Source organism: Syngnathus leptorhynchus, chromosome 11, assembly GCF_054491065.1.
Source record: "Syngnathus leptorhynchus isolate UIUO chromosome 11, UIUO_Slep, whole genome shotgun sequence".
NCBI classification, from domain to species: domain Eukaryota; kingdom Metazoa; phylum Chordata; class Actinopteri; order Syngnathiformes; family Syngnathidae; genus Syngnathus; species Syngnathus leptorhynchus.
The window spans coordinates 4,123,888-4,145,366 of record NC_141205.1 but is presented as its reverse complement, the minus strand read 5'-3'; the positions used below and the strand labels follow the sequence as shown (position 1 = coordinate 4,145,366).

General features: G+C 40.2%; 2 protein-coding genes across 4 annotated transcripts in view; both read left to right on the top strand.

Moving 5' to 3' along the window:
- Window positions 1–7,155, top strand: part of kif21b (kinesin family member 21B) — a 37,599-nt gene extending 30,444 nt beyond the window's left edge. Inside the window, exons 33-35 of one of the 2 annotated variants that reach the window (XM_085924285.1) lie at window positions 1,380–1,579; window positions 2,030–2,157; window positions 2,893–7,155. In XM_085924285.1, the coding sequence (XP_085780411.1) occupies window positions 1,380–1,579; window positions 2,030–2,129 (300 nt within the window). In that variant the 3' untranslated portion in view covers window positions 2,130–2,157; window positions 2,893–7,155. The remainder of the gene's footprint in view (window positions 1–1,379; window positions 1,580–2,029; window positions 2,158–2,892) is intronic. The other variant, XM_085924284.1, reaches the window with a different exon arrangement.
- An 8,338-nt stretch (window positions 7,156–15,493) lies between these two features.
- The window catches only part of cpne5b (copine Vb), a 48,081-nt gene continuing 42,095 nt past the window's right edge, over window positions 15,494–21,479 (top strand). For both annotated transcript variants that reach the window (XM_085923801.1, XM_085923802.1), the window contains exon 1: window positions 15,494–15,612. In XM_085923801.1, the coding sequence (XP_085779927.1) occupies window positions 15,494–15,612 (119 nt within the window). The remainder of the gene's footprint in view (window positions 15,613–21,479) is intronic.

Sequence of the window (21,479 nt, the reverse complement as noted above, 5' to 3'; positions counted from 1 at the left end):
CTTCTTCTAAACATTAGCAATGATGGAATTTGTTTTAACCTTGACCAATGGCCATTACAAAACAAACAACTGTGTTGTCTATATTCCAGAAAAGGGCTGTGTTCTCCATTTTGGCGCCACTTCACTTCTAATATTTTCTTTAATTTATGTATTAAGAGAGAGCCACTGAACCTTTTCTGACCTATAGATCCAATCTGGAACTGACACACCTTTGCTGACCCCAATAATGAGTTCAGTGAGCACCGAAAAAGCGCCGCTTATCGAGTGCACTTGAAGACCTGCGATATCGTACGCAGTAGTTTGAAATACACTTCACATCTCGATGCGGCATTGTCATTAAGAAAAATACACCGCAATGTTTTACATTAGCATTTTAACAATCAATTGGCATAGAGGAAAGGTAAAAATATGTTTACCACTATATTTTGTGTGTGAGGGTTGAATGTTGCTTTTTAACATTTTTACTGTTATATGATACACTTTTATCCGAGGTACCTTTTTGCAGAAAAAAAAACAACTGCTCATTGAGCTAAAGTCTCGTTTGCAGAGGTCTTGTATGATGTCATGCAAAACAGCATTTGAATCGCTATATTATCAGCAGTATTTTTTCCAAAGGACAGAATACACAAAAGTTACAAAAGAATCACTTTTGCATGAATGAGCCCATACCAAAACCTAATTGGGTGCTTACATTCACGCTTTATGAAATGGCAAGTGCTCCATAGAGACTCAACTCTATTATGTATAAAAGCAAAAGTCAATTTTCCTTCTCCATTTTATATGTTTGTATCTAGTTCCATTTTGAGTTCAGGCATGGTTAGGGTTTGACTTAAAAGCTCCCCGCGGAAGGCATTATATCTACATTCATACCATTTGCCAGGTATTTTTATCAGCATGTGGTCGTTTGTTCCAAACATTGTGTGAGACCATGCAGAGAAGAACGCATGAGGAAAATTAGAGAGCGAGAGAGGGATGGAGAGAGAAAGAAAAAACACAGACGGATGGATCACAGGCTGTCTTTATAGAGTGGAATATTACATTTTTTCATTATATTTAAATTTTTTTTAACTTTTCTTTGCATGGAAAAAAAAATTGTTTTGTCATCCTTTGAAAAGCAGAACATTTGCCCGTTTGTCGAGTATTCGAAACAAGAAAATGTATTAGCCACTTAAGCACTAACAGGGCACAAATACACAAACTTTATATATCGAAATTATTAGTTGATGCAATTGTCTTTTTAAACAGCAGCTACTTTGAGGTTTGTGTCATTGGGAGTCACTTTTCATACACAAGGCAGCTCATGTTTCTTGACTGAATGGTGCTAAATTGAGAAAGTTTCCCTTTTGTTGACTCAGCATCTCTCTCCCTTCACTCAACAGCAAATCCCCATCGCCCATAAAGACTGGGTGTGCGCCTTGGCTTACGTCCCGGCGAGGCCGTTGCTGCTCAGCGGCTGTCGGGGCGGCATGCTGAAGGTGTGGAACGTCGACAACTTCACTCCCATAGGCGAAGTCAAAGCACACGACAGCCCTATTAATGCCATATGCACCAACTCCAGGCAGATTTTTACTGCGTCCAGGTAACGTGGGTTGCTTCTACACTACCATGAATCTCACTCAAGGGCTACCACAGTATGCAATTAATCAACTCTGTTGGGAAAGAAGCGATTTTTTGCTAATGAAGCTTACGTTCAAAGGATGCCCCCTTACTCTGCACGGTTGGACAGATAAATCTCCCAGTGAGAAATAATGAGATTAAAAAAAAAATGGTCATAAAATGAAAATCAGGAGAACATTTCTCTTGTCATTGGTCTTCCTGGTGTCAAACTCAATGTGAAATAAGTTTCTTAAATGATTGGTTTCTTAAACGAGGTAAAATGATGATCATTTTGTAAAAATTCCCCCCTCATGCTCGGAACCATCTTGACTAACCTTTCCCCCCCTCTGCTTTCCTCGTTGTCCTCCTCCACTCTACCGCCATTATGATCCTACTGGACAACAATGCGTTTGTCTCAAAATGGCACCACCAGTGATTGCAGGGTGAAATTATGGAACTATGTGCCCGGCTTGACCCCGTGTCTTCCTCGCCGGGTCCTCGCCATCAAGGGCCGAGCCACCAGCCTCCCATGATTAGCACCTTCCTTCCTTCCTTCCTCTGGTACTTTCTTATTCTTTCCTTTTCCTTCCCTAGTACTTTTCCGTCACTTTCATTTTCAGTGGCCTATTTCTGCTCTCCTGTCATTATGAGAAAGGTTTAAAATAAGTGATGCAATCCGTGCAGTAAAACAATGAACTGCAAAGGGTTGAACATCCCTCTGGCACACATGAATTCTCTTCCGCTCCAAACTAATTACTATTGTCGGCCCATCTTTCCTCATCAATTATCTGGAATTATCAGCATTCTTCTACAGACGCCAAACTCATTTTGTCTTTAAAGTGAATTTCAATTTATAACCAGAACAATATGGACTAAAATAACACTGTGGAGTGCAGCCGTGAAGTTTCATCGTTGTAACAGAAATAACGTCGAACTTTAGGGCAACTTTTGAGCCTCCAAGTTTAGATGATAGCGTTTTTAGTTTGTTCTAACGAAACCAAACTTGGCAACAGTGAACACAGCCTAATAAGCTCACATGAATTTTATAAAGTGGGTGATGAAGACAATTGACAACATTGACATTGGCGCGCAAGCAACTTTCAGTTATCAGTTTGAAAATAGCTTTTGAAAAGTGGAAAAAAAGCAAACGTGTGTGTGTGTGTGTGTGTGTCTCTCTATGGAGACCTCACTGATGTTACTTATCTCTTGTGTTTTCCTGACTTCCATTGCTCCCCCCTTCCCTTTTGTGAAATCACACAATCATCTCTCTCCCTCCTCCACCGTGCCTCTTTGCAGTGACAAGACGGTGAAGATCTGGCTGTCAAAGGTGTGGAGAAAGAGGTGACAACACAAGTGACGGACGGACGGCAGTTGTGATCTGTGACCTCACTTGCACCACCGAGGCGATCTCACTTTTATTTGTCACTGTGAAAAACGGAACATTTCCCTGAAGGGCAAGATAAACAATAGTTCCTTTCATGTTTTTTTTTTTTTTCCCGTTTGAAATTTAAAAGTGCCATCTGTCTTGATGCCACTCGGACAAGGCAAATGCATCTTGCAGACGCTGCTGGCAGCACGATTTGTCTCATCATAACAAAATGATGAGTGCTGTGCTCTTTCCCCTATTTTTTTTTTTTGAGGAGATTGAAAAACAGAATAGGTAACAGAACATCTGTGTAAACACCTTCAGATTCCCGGGAAAAAAAAAAAAGTCTTTTGTCTTTTTATTTTTAAGATCAGTCATCATTTTTATTAAGCTGTTACACAACTAGACATCTCAATTTTTGCCCCAGATTTTTCTCTTAATTATTTATGTCACTGACTTTCTGTGCCGATCAACAAGTAGTGTTTGATTTTCATTTTTCCTACCTCATTTGTTTTTGGACTGTGCTTACCAAGTGGGCGAGAAAACCTTTATGGGTCTCTTTGCACAAAAATCCGGTGCTGGACTTGTCTGGCTCTTTATGTCTGCAAATGTGCCCTCTGTTGGCTCAGCCTGTCTTGTGCTGACCTTGCAAACAGGAAAGCACACATCCAGTAGCACAAGCGAGGTGATACTACCCCTGGAGGAGCTCACTAGACTTCATTATCTTGTGCAAAAAGTCCAGACGACAGCAGAAATACAAAACACCCCCTGCAGACGACCGCAGATTAGTCCCAGCCTTCACATGCCCCCCCCCCCAGAGCCCCCAACAATCCCTCTCAGTCTGTTTACATTGTTGAGAATATCTGGTAATTGGCATGGGTGCAATCATGCCAATTAAGCTCATCGATCATAAAGTTGCAGTCAAACTACTGCGGCGCATGAAAAGCAAATTTCTGGACTGGGATGATCTCTGGACGTGCTCCTTGGGGGACTTAGAAGTCAAGCACAGTGGAACCTCTTAGGTTGAACTCAACAGATTGCCAAACATCTGTCATGACTTCAAGCACTTTAACTGTAACGATGAAGGCGTCTCGTTTTTCTTCATTGTTACTTGCTGCCTCTGCGGAAAAAGAAATGTCTTCCATACCATAAAGATCAGAAGCCAAAGAAAAAGCAAAGCCCTCATTCTTGGCGATTCCTTTGACGCCCTCTGAGCCAAAGTCTTTGATTGATTCATTACTGAGGTCTTGTGTGACATCTTATAAGAAATTGCATTGAACCTTTGTGTGACATCAACACTAGGCATTCTCCCCAATAGTCTTCGGAATTAGGGCGTTCACTTCCAGAGGTTCCGCTGTACTTGATGTCGCTCTTCCAAGGAGAGAGCCTACTCACTGCATGTGCAAAATGTAACAAATCCAACCAAATCACACTTTGTCTGTTCACACATACTAGGAGTAACACAGATTGCTCACCTGAAAAACCGAGAAGCTAAAGGATGGCAGATTTCCACCTCTTGACAGCAGAGGTGGAAATCTGCTTTCTGCTTTTCCCCGGCAAGTGAAAGTCTGTGTGAAACTAATTTGATTAGCGCTGTCACATTTCTCCCAGCCGCTTTGCGGAGGAGATTTTTTTTTTTTTGCTGGAAAGCAGGTCACAACTGAGAGAGATTCTGAAATCTCCCTCCACCCTTCAGTTGCTCTATTAAAGACTCGGAACGCATTTCTTACAAACACTGATTGCAGAGGTAATGTCCACTGGATTTCCTTGCTTGTTGTTGTTGTTGTTGTTGAACACCTAATTTGGACATGATGCTTTTTCTTCAAGCAATCAAAATAAGCCAAATCCCCCCCAGTCCAAGCTCCTCCACATGAGACAAATTCTTTAAAATGATGCAAGGATGTGTTACGCTGAATTTCTGCAGTACAAGCTAGTTTCACACGCTGCTGAAACACTCCAAAAGCCATTTGTTTGTTTTTATCAATGCAAGTATGTGGACCTGCGTCACTGCCAGGCGTGTTGTTGATTTCTATTTTTTTTTTCCATGTTGAGCAACTCAGGTACAGGTTGAAGGATCATTTTAGTTTGTCATCACTTGATGTGATTGTTTTGGGTTGCATTTTTCTTTTCTTCAAATTGCCTTCTTTGTGTAAAAGGGTGCTCTTAACCGTATCACCCCGTTCATACTACTTCTACATTTTCATTTTTGTTTTTTATCGATACACTTTTCTGTGTAGTCTTGATCTACTGTAAAAATCTTAAAGTAGGTTTTCACAATTTGTTGTGTAAATCAGTGAAGGGGTATTTATATAGGATTTGGCTTCCAGCGTTGGCGTTACAGTATTTTAGTCTGTGCCAACTAGCCAATCAAAGCCATTTGCCACTTTTCATATTTCTAGGTCATACCTGGTAAGGATTGGATCTCACTGTGAGTGGCCCCCTACCTAAACACACAATGTTCATGGTACGGACTAAATGATTGCACATCTGAGGAGGGAGATTGCCGTTTGGAATGATCAGGCTCGGTGCTTAACACCTGCATTCAATTCGCCATGGTATCACATTGCATAGATTTCAAAGTCATCGCTATTCCTTCCCTTCAAGATCATTTTTTAATCTGGCCATCATTCCCTTCAAAATTTGTGCCTAGTTCTAAAGAAAGGTTTGTCCAACGCTTGACGTCGTGTAAATAGTCATGCCATAACTTTCATGTTTGCAAACTGACTGTCTTCAAACTGCCTCTCTTCATATTCACTGCTATGAAAGAGTATTACTGGCCATGTGTGGAGAAAAAAAATCCTTTTAATTTAAGTTTTGTAATTTTATTCGAGACTGTTTAGGAAAACCTCGAAAAGTAACTAAAATAATTTTTGTTATTTTTCCCGCTCATCAAACCAAGTCTTGAAGTAACGTCTAAAGAAAATCCTTGTTTAATATCGGCCTTATTTCTAGTGATACAGAGCCTCCCAATCTCAGACTGAAAATACTAATACTCCTACTTCATATTTTGAAAGTTAGGCCTTAAATGCTTTTTTAAATAGTAGCCAGTGGCCACTGTTGTGAATAGTCCACATATGTACTGTATGAAACGTAGATTTAGACTGCGTGTTCCAAATACAGCGCAAAGAACGCACCCGTTTAGATCTTCAGCAGACGGTTCTATTGCTATTCGTCAAATGTAGGAAGACTCTTATGTCAGCCTGTGTTGTAAATGTAGAGAGAGCTGCATGCAGACCCTTTTTTTCATGCAAGGCCAGTCTTCCACTGGCACCTTGATTCATTTTATTACGATAAAAAGAAAAAAAAAGAAGAAAGGTGTTTGCAGACGAACAGTAAAAAATCTCCTGAGAGATTTGTTACCATGCTTAATGGTACAATTGAGCCTCCAACCAGCTCGAGGCACTATGCAGCTATGATTAAAATAAATAAAAAAAAGGAGGACTTTCTACCAAAGCGCAATATCATTAAGGTTAGGCTCTGGAAAACAAAAAGTGGAAGGAAAATCTTACTACCAAAAAAACATGGACGGAAGAATGACTTGCCATCAGATTTCAATTGATTCCGTGATGGGTCTCTGCAATACTGTCAAGCGATGAGTCAAAAGTCATTCGCTAGCCTGCAATTAGCAGCCAGCCCGCCCGCCCATCGCGTCACCATCAAGAAATAGAAGCTCAGTCGCTAGCTCGACTCGCGCCTCGTGCCTCAGCCGACGGGCCTTACACCAACCAGCACAATGTCTTTGTAGCTGAAGCTTCGTCCTACAAATTGGGATTCTGTTTTAAGTCTGCGGATATCTCAGCTTGCTGGGTCATTAACGGCTGAGAAGTATTTTCATCATCTGGGCCCCCGGGATGGGATTGCATTTGCGCACAATCAAGAGGGCTGCTTACTTCTTTGCTGCTAGCCGCCAGCTCTCGGTCACACATCTCTTGTATAAATATATGTTGCAATGTCTGTGAAATCAATACTTGATGTGACATGAATGCAGGGTCAAAGGTCATTTGTGCCTTTTAATTGCACAGACTACTCATTCTTACAAATGAGTGTAAATGTGTGTACAGGTCTTTTTTTTTTTTAATGTATGAAAATATGCATGAGAACCAAGCCATGTACAAACATGTTTCAGTGTATATAATGTAAGTAAATATTTAATGACAAATACAACGTTCCCTGAACACAATAAATAAGTTAACAACGTGATCGACTATGTCGGAACTTCTTTCAGTTGTTTTTCAATGCTTTGTGTTCGAGCAGTAATATGTAATAAGATGACCTGAGAATGAAAGGGGACATTTCTGTAATTGCCGTGGCAACCTCTGAATTGTCTACAGTGAAAGTCTTCAATCTCTCATTACAGCCTTATTCCAAAATAGATGACTTCATATTTTCAGAGGTCAAAAGCGCTCTGGAGCAGTATGTCATCTGGGAAAATCTTTTGAATGTAATTTGTACAAATGTGTTCATTGTTTGCACATGATTAGAAAAACTGGTAAAAACAATTTACCATCCATCTCCTTGAAAATAATCCAATATATGTCAGAGTGGCACATTTTAATCATGTGCATGTTGCTATTATGTAAACGCAAAAGCCCCCTTTTTTTTTTTTGTCCGTATACAGAGACATCCTTGACAAACCTGCTCCAAAGCTCTCCTGACCTCAAGACTGAGGTGACATTTCAACTTTGAGCAGGATAACAACCCAAAAAGTACACAGTCAAGATATCTAAGGAGTGGCTTCAGGACTGCTTTGCGAATGTCCTTCACTTGACTTCAAAACCAGGAATACCAAAATAGTGGCATTACATAATGGGAAAACTTTTAGGTTGCTCTAATCACGATATTTGCAACTTACAGAACAACAGCTGGCTTAGCTTTGCTTTATTAGCTTGAGACAATGTCAATACTTGTTAACATTCATTCAAAGCAAATATTATTTTGTAAATCAATTACCAAAACAATGCATGACATCGTCCTCTTTCAGAAGCTGCTAGTGAATGTTCATATTCAATATCAATAGCGTTCCTTCCTTTTCTCCGCCATGTCACAAATTGTCAGCCTGCATTTATGTCAGTGGTTTTAAATAGAAGCAAAATGCACCCAGTGGAGCTTCGCATACCTCCACTAAGGTGGTCAAATTCTGGTCTGTAGGTCACCATACATAGATTCTCATAGGTGTAGAGAAGGTGAATTGCATCATGCATTTAAAATAAAAGAAATGTTATCTGTCAAGAACAAAACACTTCAAAAATAATTTGCTAATACGTTAGGATAAGACTGGAGTCTAATTGCGTTGCACTTACTGAACTTGAAATTTGTTAACTTTATAATCTTTCCAGATGGTTTGATTAGCCTCAATGCATTCAATTACAACCAAAAATAAATAGGCTGACTAATTGTTGCAAATAAAAGGAAACATAACAGATGGACACATGATTTCCCCCCCCCCCCACCTACAACTATTTCTGTCTATGTCAAGATTTGCTCCCAAGAAAAGAATACATCTTCATTCCCTTTGCGAACGCTGATCATTAACTCGTGCGGGGCAACACTTGCCACAGTCTCAACGGGACACACCGACGGTGTGATGTATGACGGCCATTAACGCCTCAGTGGAGCCAAAAGCCATATGAAGATGCCAGTCACAAACAAATAGCCATATACGCGGCACAGCCGTCACATCCCAGCAGGATGCGTTCCATCTGCTCGTCCCACATAAAAATAATAATAAAGAAGAAAAAAAACCTTCAGGAATTTGATTCTGCTGTCTTCCTCAGTTTGATTACATTGCAACATTTCAGCCAAGCCTCTTACTTGCTGATCCGTGCCGATCCATGTCCTCGTTGGGCCATCAATCACCGTGCCAACGTAAGGAGTAAATTCAGGCAGATACCTGCAGTGAATATTAAAGTCCTTACATGGCCACTGCTTATATGTGTGTGAGTATAAACATTAATAACATGTGGTGGTGGTTATCACTGGAAATGAAAGTTCTCACTTGCCCATCCATCACCGTGTCCCGTTGCGATACACGGGCAAATGGCAATAATAAAAGGACCGGTGCAAAGACTCCAGAGGATTCAACTTGCACAGACTGACAAAATCAAATCACATTCTCAATGCTCAAAGTTGATGTTGTAGCTGTCTGAACATAAATTCATTTCATAAATTAAGAAAAGTTTTTGTTCTGCCAGCTCAAATTCAAGGACTTCAAATCTTCAGTTGTGCTACCTTTTGGCCCGATAACACGTTTAGTCATTACAACCTCCCTTGAGACTTGGCACCATGCACTGTAACATGCAGCAATGTAATTAAATCGATGCATTTATGCCCTTCACTTTGTCAGGAATCATTTGTGTTGATATACAGAGCTAATTTGGCCGCCTTTCTTCCCAGCCTAAAAGTGAATTGCTTTTCAGAATGTTTCTGTCAAGCTTGTCGTGTTTACTATAAAACAAAAAAAAACTCGCTGAAGATAGATATTTCATTGGACGATGACATCAAAAAGAATGAATAATTCTGGAGGGATTACAAAAAAATGGCTGTTGCAAGAGCACTTGATGTTTCAGTTTACCCACTCCAATTTGTTTTCCCCTGGTAATATTTCAACTTTGTTATCATAGTAACAGAATCATTATTTTCTACTTTTGTCACTATGGCACTTACAGACCCTCACAGAAATATCTGTATCATGTGAGGCCATGAGATATTCGGCACAGTCGAAGAAAGTAGATCATCCAGGTAAAAACAACAATCCTGCTGTGATCATTAACGGTTCCATTCTTTTTCATGCCAGTGATAGGGAAGATGAGAGCACCTCCAGAAAGTCCACCTCTGACATAAAGCCAAGAACGTGCTAATTGGCGGCAAACAAAGCGGCTTGAGGAGATGCGCTGAGCTTGACAGATGGTGAGCTACCAAGGCAAGTAATTCAGCTAAAAGGACCTTGTGGGGGGAAAAAAATGAGCAGACTTGTGGAAAGAGCAATAAATGAGCAGCATACCTGAGGGCCGTGAATATTTATTCTGCTTTAAATAATGGATGATGCAGAAGGCAGCCTTGCTGATGTGCCAATTAGGAGGGTAAATGAGAATATACCTCACATTTACTGCCATAAGAGAAATGGTAAACATTGCCAAATGATTCATAATTTTCCCGTTGTTTCACATCACCTCGACGGAAAATAATAAATGACAAAACCAACCGTGCTGGTGCATGTTTAGGTGCTATAAATCACCATTCGAGTGAAGCAAATCATTCTGGGAATGTAAATGACCCCCGAAGAGGATTTTAAGGGTGGAGGGTGTCGAAAATGTCTGCACAAATATTCCCATTTTCAGATTGTGAGCACATCTGCATGTATATGAAAGAGAGCCAAAGACTATTAGCCAGATTGTTCTTTTTTTCAAATTTGTTTCCAGGTTTTCCCATCACTAACACACACGCACAGAAATGCACTTATGAAAATGGTTATAATTCAAAACTACACATACAAGGATAGAGCAAGATGTTTCCTGGGAGAGATTCTCAGAAAGACAGTTTATTTTCTTTTTAATGACGCGACATATGGAGGATACACGCATTTGTGGGATGAGCAGCACAAATGTACATTGCACTCAGGTACAATGTGACAAACCTTCAAAACGTTTATTGATAACATTTCTGTTCAAATGAGTACAAAATTCTGGATTTTTCTAGTATACATAGAGAAATTTAAAAAGCACTTTATATGACAATACAAGTTTTATTTAACCATAATCATATCTGCTTGAAAAAAATATTATCATCATTCTTAGAAAATACTCTATTTTGTTTCTACCCAGACCAACAAATTATACATTACAAAGCAAATAACTTAAGAGTCAGAATGGCGTAAAGACATTTTTCTCAGTGTAAACAAAAAGTATTTTTGTTCACTTTGTCTTCTTTGGTTCTTTCCCCGTCTGTTTGGTCTTCTTCCATGGCAGGAAGTTGTAGGAGACCAATGCGGTGAGGAGGTACGTGGCCATGCCGGTGTACCCTCCAAACACCAAACACAGTGGCTGCATCAATACAAAGAGACAGAAGACGTTGACGGACGCCCGCTCATCCAGCTCGATCCGATCCGACTTGGTGGCGTTCATCACCGCAAAAAAGTACATAAGCGCCACCCCTGGGTAGAAAGCCAGCTCCATCATGACGCTAAAGAGGCGACACTGGGTAAGAAAAACTCTTGGGATTTAACATGCCAACTTAGAAAGTTAAAAAAAAACACTCACCAGTATAGGATTTCATCTCACTCTGAAAAATACGGGCGAAACGTGAAGGTGGATCAAAAAGCAGACTTTGACCTTTGAGCCGTCATCCTATCATCAAACATTACCAACCTTTCCGTCTTATCTTATTTATGAGCCCACTTGATCTGTGCTACCTTCAAAATACGTACACCGGGATATTGGAAGATACCTTATCTCAAATTTTGTTGAGTGACTTGATGGAAAAAAACGCCAGCTCCTATTCTTGCTGGGACACGTCTGAAGCCAAGTGGTTGACCGTATCAGTTGTATTAAAAACACCGAGATGCATATTCATTGGCGCTTCAGTTGTGATTACATGCAGTGATAAGCAGGGAAGAAAAAACGTGCTTCTAATATTGACAAGCTAGTCGTCGAACACGTTCCATTTCAGATACAGAATGACTAACTGTTCAGAATTCAATTATTTCTTTCTATTCACACAAAATAGAAAGTGATTTAAGTGACCCCACCAAATTAAAAAACAAATGATTGTTTATTTGAGCTGATGTTGCTTTCATTTTGAAAAATTTTTATGTTTTACATGCATATCATTAAACTAGCTGAAGGATACCTGACAGCATACGGTTTATTATAGTTGATTCGTTTCTTCGGAACCTTTCTGATTGGTCGGCATGGCTATTTTATAAGTGTAATGATTTTTGGCATATTTGGAATGAAATGATATTAAAATTTAGACTGAAATGCCTTCTTACCATACAGTACTTGCGATTAGGAGGTGCGTGATCCTTTGTGGCCCCCGCTAGCATTTAAGTTGTAATCAATTTGAATGCCAGTGGTGACTCAAAGCAGCCACTGCTGCAAATAACTCTGTAGCATTCTAACCAGTCCCCAGAGGTCAATTTGCACTAAATGCTGTTCATTTATTGGTGGTAATGGCCTCCACATGCAGTTAGAATCTTAACTCATCATCAGCATACGTTACGAGACAACAGCTGCTCTTCATACTGCACCAGGAAAGTTTGAGAGACACTCAAGTTAGAATCAAGACTTCCCGATTATCTTTTACATGTCAGTTGCTGTTATCCGGCCTCACACTGCTTAAATGTGCACTGCTGCAGTCTGAGGGAGTACCGGGCCCCTAGCCAGTCAATCAGTCACAGTCCTTCCCATAAAGGACTGTGGCTGAATTACAGCGTAATTCCCTTCTGTTTGCTTACCAGTCACTGGGTAATCATTCAGAAAATGTTTCTCTTTCATGTTAGCCACCTCAGGAGTCGTTTGATTCTGGATTAAACAACAGCACTGCTGAGCGGGATTGTATCCGGGGGGGGGGGGGGGGGGTCGTGTGGCCCCATTGAAAGGAGATTTAGTAAACCCCGCGTTTGTTTGCACGTCACCACCGAGGTTCTTCGTCAAGCAACGGGGATCCGACTTTTAGATGGACTTCACAGAAACAAATTTTTCAAGTATACAGTGTGTATGAAATGTTGAGATGGGCCTGTATTCTATAATTGGAGCGGGATGGGTGTTCAAGTTGTCAACCTGTGTCTACATTTGAAAGCAGCGGACTTGAATAATAGGTTTGTGTTTGACTAAACAGGTTTAGCTTTCACACAGTCAATTTGTAAGATGAGAATATTTTTGCGACGTTTTAGCTTGGGGGTGTGCTGTGACATTTTCTTGATATGAAATATGTCTCTGGCTAAATAAAAACTGGAAAACAATGTTCTACATCATCTACTTTTGCTTTGAGAAGGTTTGGGGTATTTTTTTTGGTGAGCATTGCCAAAGACATTTGAAAACCTTTGAAGGCTAACCAGAAAACGACACTCAAAACGACCTCTTTTTCAAATTGCTTTTGTGTTTCTGCATATGATCTGGATTACTCTTCAAATCTTATCTGCCCAAAATGCTACAAACAATTGTACAGTATGTCCATGGCTAAAGCCGCTAAGATAAAGATCACATACGTTATCTTGCTTGACAGAACATTATTCTATATCTGGCCTTGGAAAAAGACAGTGTTTTGGCCAGCATGACACAAGAAAGCCTTAAACACAGTAATTAGCACTTACTAAACTGCAGGAAGGAGGAAACAGGAGCGATAGATAGAGATGAAAGGAAGGCGGCATTTGAATCCCCTACGGTGTTATTAATGTCACCACCAAACACAAAGCATTGACCACATCCTGCGCCATCCCCATTGGCTAGAGCAAAAGTATTTAACGGAGCAATCCGGCATTTTGTTCATCTGTATGATCGATGACACAACACAACTGCTATGCCGTCCGTAACTCCCTTTGGGAATTGCTATCTGCATTTTGCTCTTCTGTTTTTCTATAATAAGCTGCTAATTGCTTTATTTAAGTGTTTTTATTTTTTCCCCTCGCCGTGTATGTACTGTAGATAATTGCCATTCAGAAGTTTTTTTTTCTGTTCACATTCCTCTTTATTGTCCTGCCAGCCCATGGAATTTTGCTATTAATGTGCACAATCTACGTAAAACCATCCAAATATATGAATCAAAGGAAAACGTGCGCAGGTAGACGTGTGTGTACCTTTTTATGGGTTCAGTGACATGGAAGAAGATAAATTGCTTTTATGTGTTTGTGTGTGCGTGTTGCTGATGTTAAGCTGAGGGGGCTGTGTGGGCAGAAGCATCCTTTGCCGGCATAAATAGATTTCCAGAATCCAGACAACTATAGCTGCTTATTGCAAGGAAGCCATGTGCTTTTTATCCATTTATGAGTGAAAAGTGTGCAAAGCTGCTTGAGACTGTGTGTGTGCACGTGCGTACGTGTCAGCAAGGATAGAAGCGAGACAAACTACGAATGTGTGGTCCGACATATTAAACCAAAAAATGCCAGCTGGGTAGTCCTCCAAATGTGATGTTTCACCCCAAGAGATTGCAAGTGAGTGATTTAACAAAGGCTACATGCCGACTGCCTGGATGCATTTGGGAAGTGTATTTAGCCCAATATGACAAAGCCATCTGATTGTTGGCAGGCGCTCTCACCGGTTTTGCATTTTTATTGCAATAGTTTATCGTGTCTAAAGTCTGAGCAGCAAACAACTAGCCAATGATGGATGCACGCCATTAAATATGTAATTCCCTTTCGTGTAATTAATATTGATTTTACCTTAGCCTGCTTGAACATATTTTAATTGGTAACTGCACTTGTTAAAAGGGTGTGTTAATTTTTTCTTTGGTACAAACATACGTGGAACTTTAGTCTTGGTTGATGCGTTTGGACAAATATATTAATGCAATGATATATTTGTTATTGTGAGAGTGGTATGTAATCAATCGCATAGATAGTTCTTTCCTAATAGCAATAGTTGCTCAAGTGGTATTGGAAAGTTTTCAGAAAATGAGAAAAAACATAACATTCAACAAACAAGAAGAGTACAGTTGCCTTGATTTATTAGTCACAGATTATGATGACATAGACATAAAGAGAAAACATGTCATTTTTTAGCAATCACATTCATGGATATATATTTTAGGGGATTTTGTGACAGCAATTTTAAAATGCTCGGGCAGTTATTCTTGTCGATAGGCAAACGATATTTAGCTTACCTCGTTTAGCCACATTATACCGCATTGTTGTTGGAATTTTGAAGACGCCTTAGTTTATTCTAGTGGATCATGTATAATTAAATACACAATATGAATCCATAGTTAAAAATATAATAGAATTTCTATGCAGTACCCCACTAAAGAAAAAAACTGGTACAAAGCCATTAAGATTACAGATATTTTATTTTTTTACCATCTTAAATCAGTGGGAAATCCCTTTCGAAACTAAACCATTGCTATTATCGATTACATATCTTTGGCACTGTTGTCTTTTTTTTTTTTTTTTTGCAATCACGTCAACTCGTCAAAGAAATCCGTGCGCAACTGAATCACTCGCGCGCGCATGCACTCTCAAGAGCCAGCAGTGAGTCTTGCATGGGCAGGGTCTCCAACACTTGAGTGTGATTCATTCAGGGAGGAGGACGGATACGTTTGAGTGCATCTCCACATGCTCCACTGTGCACACAGAGAAAGAGAAGAGCTGTCTTTATCAAAACTCTATGGACACATTAGCAAGTGCACGGCTGACTTCGCGAGTGTTCACCAGCTCATTTCTTCACTTTCGTCTCCAGTCTCAACGTGTCTGAAGTGGCTGCCTCACCGGGTCGGACCGGAGGCCACCTGGTCTCTGATCTGGTCGGTGGAGACTCAGCGCGCTCCATCGGGGCCAGGTTGTGCGCCTCCCGGATCCGACCGGAACCACCGCGCGCTCTCGAGATGGACGTGATGGAGAGGGAGGTCATGGACAAGCTGGAGGACATGTCATCCGTGTACGACTTCGACCCTATCACCGGCAACATCCCCGCTACCAAGGTGGAAGTCACCGTCTCTTGCAGGTGAGTCTCCGCGATGGTGTGAGGGGGAGGGGGGTGGGGGAAAGTTGCGCAAAAGGTGCCGCACCCACTGTCGGACTTTTGCCTTGAATTCTTTCCATTCTTATTTTGTACCATGTAAAATGGATTTTAATGAACTGAGGGTGAGACTTGACATGAAAAATGAAAATTAAACCCCAATGTCATCTTTATGTGTTGAGATGATGAAATGTTTGCACTGCAATGTTTTCCTCTGACCTGTTTGCTATCTTGCAGCTTTCATCACTCTTAGCAAAGTGTGAAATAAGTCAGAAAATTAATTTGCCAAACTTAACACATGCTCAGGTAAAATAGTCACACACACACACACACACACACACACACACACACACACACACACACACACACACACACACACACACACACACACACACACACACACACACACACTTGTACATCCTTTCATGCTGGGTTTTTAGGTTGTTGAGCCATTCAAGCGAGCCAGTTTGAGCTGTGTATGCATTATTGATGTACTGTCTGACATACAGTGCGCTCTGTGCCATGCACATCCTCCAGCAAAGAGAAAAAAAAGAGAGAAAAAGGGAAAATAAAGCAAATAGTTTCATTTTAATTAGTGGACGAACTCGTGGCTTTAATGCTACACAAAATAAAAAGGTGTGCTTCAATCAAACATTTTTGATTGCGGAATTAAGCGGTATTCAGACATTTTGAGTGACATTCATTGAAGATGACCCCTTTTTTTTCTGCTCATGGATGTGATTGTGATATGAAGCAAAAAGGTGATATATCATGAAAGTACATTTTCTGCTGCAATCTGACTTTAAGTGATAAATAAGTCATACGCATTTGAAACACACTGTCAGATCATGGATTTATGGGGGGGGGGGGGGGGGGGTGCAAGCAAAAACACAGGTGGGCCCATATGCTGGAGAGCAGGGATATTTAATAACAAGAATTTTTTCCAGGTGTTCTTGCCCTACCTGCCCATTCTTGACATAGCACCATCTGAACAAAAGTACTGCTACAATATGCCATTCAGTCATCTCAAAGCTTCTGTGCCAATGAAGTATGAGTCACGTTTGTGAAGAAAGGATTCATGCGCATTTGTGTCATGTTCTCTGGGAGGTCTGGAAGCTTGATGATAGCTTCTGCCTGTTTTGGTTAATAGCCCTCATTACAAATTACACAGCCTGCTTTTGACAACATGTTATCAGGACCAGTGGCGGAGAAAGTGGGTGGACAGGGGATAAGTGACATCAACGGAAATACTAATCGAAGAGATTTAGTGGTCTTCTAGCCAGGGTGGATGTACATTGTGGTATTTATTTACTGGATTATATTCCTATTAAATGAAATGACTTTTTTAATTCCTGCAGTGTCAGTTCAGCTAAGGTCTCCACCCATACGCACAAGCCCGGTGCATCAGGTCCACAGACCAGATGCTCCTGCAAGGAGCCTCAGAGGTGCCTTTCTGTCGCTGGTCATGCCCTTGAATGTTAAACAAGCCCAACTCACCATCCATTTTTCAAACTTGTTTGAAGATTCTTTGGCTTTCGACTTTGATTGTTACTGTCCTGCCTCAGTAAATGTATTTGTTTCCAATCCCATTGCTCAATGTGAAGCGCTTCGTTGTAACACCAGCAGCCATTGGAATAATTATATTTCCTGGAATTTATTATTTTTAAAACTTCCACGATAATTTAATAATGATGCCAAGGTATGTTTATTGCAAATAAACATATGGCGTTTTATATACTGTAAAGCAGTAATCCCATGAGTCCAATTGCGCGTGGCTATCTTGGGCTGAGTTTGTCAACAAGCTTTGCTTCCATGTTTGCTACTGCGTGAATGCAAAGCAGAGCCAATTAAGCCATTACTGTCACGGATTTTCTTTTTCTTGACACCTAATCACAACCAAGCTCCTCGAGATGCGGAAGATTGATCTCATCGCTGATAAATCTTTCTCTAATTGGGGAATGGCGCTCGTCATACCTTCTATCCATATAGGAAACCGTTTCTGTTCTTCAGCGCCGTGTTCCCCCAAGAGGGACGGAATGTGGGATTTCTCCACTTGTTTCTTTCATGCAAGCATCACACGACTTTGATTAAATTTCTATGCTAAATATCGGGATGCTCGGCATTTGCATACGGATTTGAGTTTATGACAAGCCTGGTTTCCGCCTTGAATAGGTGCCTTTATGAATCTGGGACATTCAGTGGAGAAAAGCCCCCGGGAGATCCAGAGCCAAGGCTTATCATCATTCTCAGCCCCCTCACTCGCTTTCACATCACATCTCTTTAGGTTAAAGCACTTCTGGTGGGAATATTTCCTGCACCATCAAGAGATGCCTGGTCCTAATTAACCATAGAGAAGGAAACACCCAAACGATCTACTGTACATCTACAAAGTAACACGTTTTGAAATGCATCACAGCTGCTCATGATGTGCGGAGCCACTCACTGGCCACAATATTAGGTACACCCCTAGAAACCAATGGAAAAAGCTCTTCAGTGTCCAGAAGAGAACGGAGAGAGGAAAACATTTTTTTTTGATTGAATTTCTTTTGTCTCATTAAATCCACAAGAATGAGTCAGCCTTTTTTTTCTTTCTTCTTCTTATTATTATAAATGCATTTCCCTGCTACACACGAACGTATGTCTCGGTGTTCAAGAGCTGGAATGTGTGAAGTGGCCTGGAACTCTTCACACCTGCCACCTCCAACTTTTGAAAATGTCTTTCCTTCTCTCGTCCTTCTGATCACAAAACTCATCAGTTGGATTCTTCCTGTACTATACTAGCTGCTGCAGCAACATTGTTTATGGTACAAGGGCGACACAGCGCTTCCCCATTAAATATGAATGCGCATTTTCTTCTTGTTCTTTTCCCTGGTGATTTGAATTAAAACGCCAGATTTGCTAGATCTTGAAAAGTACATTTGGCCACTGTACGCTAAGGAAGACTTCGTGGCCAAAAATTGACAAATGATGTTGAGCAATCTTACAAACGTACACCAAGTATCCCTCGAAAACTTTCCGCAGCACAAAAACAGCCTCATTTCAATTGTATCCATGATGACAACAGAAAGACACTGATTCTTATGATGAGTTTTGCATCTCATAATCCCCCTCCCGGGTCTGTCTGTAACACTGTTCAGCTGTCAGTGTTTTCCCGCTTCCACAACATTAATCTCTTCTGTGATGGAATCGTACATGTCAAATCTTTGTATCAAGCCTTCAGTTTGTCTTACTGCACATTAAGTCTAGAGAAGCTGTTTTGAACAGCAACTGTTTAGGAAGGAGACGAGATGAGTATTGATGGAGAAAGACTTGGAGAGAGGTCGACGAGGTTTTGATCGATGCTCTTTGTCTGACAAAGACAAACACCAGCCAAGGAAACACCCCAACTCAAAATCAAGTCTAGTAGTGAAGCACTGTAGTGTTTCAAAAGTGTTTTGGTGGTAGACTGACTTATAATAAGTTATGAAGTTTGGAAGTAATTTAATATCATTATTTACTATTAGATTATATTATAATGTGATATATATATATATATAATTATATATATAAAAATAATCTATAATATATATAGTATATACATAAATAACATAATATATATAAAATAATATTATTATCTAATATTAGATCTAATAATAATACCGTTAAGATTTCTTTTGGGGGCTTGTATAAAAAAATAGCACAGAAACACGATAAGGAAATTTGACTTCAACGCATGTGGTTAGAACACTTAACAGTCAATGGGTTCTCGCCATATCTTTGGTGGTTAAAATGCATAGTTACATATTTTCATAGTTTGCTCCTTACTTCTACTCCAATTAATCCACTTTCTTTGATTGATGGAAGCTGTCGCATATATTGTGCACTCTAGTGTAATCACTTGAGACAAGTGAAATGGCATGATTGATATGACATGACAACTGATTTAATTTTGACACCGCTTTGCAAAAAGCCAAGACAATGCAAATGTCATTTAGCATCTCATAGCCAGCGATCCTCGACTGGCTTGGATCAGATGCGTATCTGCGCCTATTCTGAGTATGTGCTGCTATTTCAGTTTTGGCTGTGTGCCCCTTTTTGCAGGATGAGATGATTGGGCAAGATGGTCCCGTGTGGTACAACAAAGCTGGATATGCGAGAAAAATGTGTGGGTGAGATGAGTGTATTTGATTATAATGCCGCTGACACCCTGAAGGGAAATGGATAATGGAAAATGTGTGTGTATGTTTGTGTGTGTTAGGGTCTTGCTTCCTCTACTTATTACATTCAGAAGGTTGTAATTTTATTTATGATGGCTGATAAGAGTTATTGTTGAATTCAATCAAACCACCGGGAAAAAAAAGCAGTAAATATATTTCCCACTCTAATGGGGGGGAAATTCCATGCACGGTTTCAGATTTTTTTTTTTTTTCATTCAAGTTCAGATTTTGTTGTTTTGCTTTCTACTGGTATGAAATGTGTCTTTTAGACACATTTATGATCCCCTGAGGAACAAGTCCACAGACAGCAATCAGCTCCTGCCCTTTTTTCACCACCATGAGATTGGAAACCACCGCGCAAGCTCTTACTACTGTAGTGATCTGCAAGCAGCCTCATAAAAAGCACATTTTAATTCCAGGTTTGCATGTGTCCATAGGTCAGCCCAAAACAGGAATAGGTCATTTTTGTCTTTATAGCATAGTCTAGAATGAGTTAGAAAATGAATACACCAGTCTGTTTGTTAGCTCCCTATGTCACTGCACAAGAAAGAAAGCGGTCCAGATTAATGGAAGAGTACAGCAGTTGCCATGGAAACATGCAAACTATATGAAACTTACATATGTTGCTTCACCCCTTGAGAATATCTACTGCCCAAGTTCTATCCATTTACAACGCTTTCACAGTACTGCATATTAGTTCTCTAGGTCTTTTATAGTAGTCATACACTGTGGAACAAATTTATTTACACTGAAATCCTTCCACCGAGGTGGTCGTTTTGCTCCACGTCTACTTGTATGATTGGATGCATCTTGTTCCGGGGTAAAACAAGAGATGAAGAAGAGAGAAGCAATTCTCTTGTTTTGGCCTCAGATAAGACAAGATCACGGATTCTTGATGCATTTTACTGATTATTTCGCTTTTATATATGACCCACTTTAGAAAAGTTGTTTTCGTTCAGTAAGAAAAATCCTTCGTATTTATCATCTTTTAATCTTGCAATCAAATAAATCAGCCTGTTCTCACGAGCAGTTTTACAAGCGCTCCAGGGCAAAGTTAGTACACTGTAAATTATATTTATACCGAATTATAGGGATTCATCTATATGATTTTAACCATGAATACATTATATTCATGTCAAACTGTGAAGGGTGCAATGAAATCTAAAAATCTATCCAAAGGGGTGTGGCCTAGTGGGTGACATCAGGAACAAAGCTGCCGTTTGTACCATTTCTTGAAAGTTCATTAAAGATTGTGGCACTCTCATTCCACTGAAATTTTGGCTGTGACAGCTCATAACTCAAAACTTGTCAAGGCACCACTGTCCTCAAATTTGCCTTTGATAATTTTCAGTATTTCTTTCAACTCAGCATAATGTCATTTTTGATTTCCTGTCATGATATCAATCCAAAAATAACAATGTGCTTATGCTATGCTTATGTATGCCAAGCATTTTAAATGTGATATTACTTTGGGGCAATTTCAAATTATTTCAGTATTCACTGTCTTTTTTTCTTAATCATGTACCAACAACCTGGCCTACTACCCACATTACCACTGCTTACGGATCTCGCCTATCAGTAATGCACAATTAGCCATTCTCCTAATTATACACCGTACACATCTACCTGACCCCTGACCTTTGTTGTGTCAGCCAG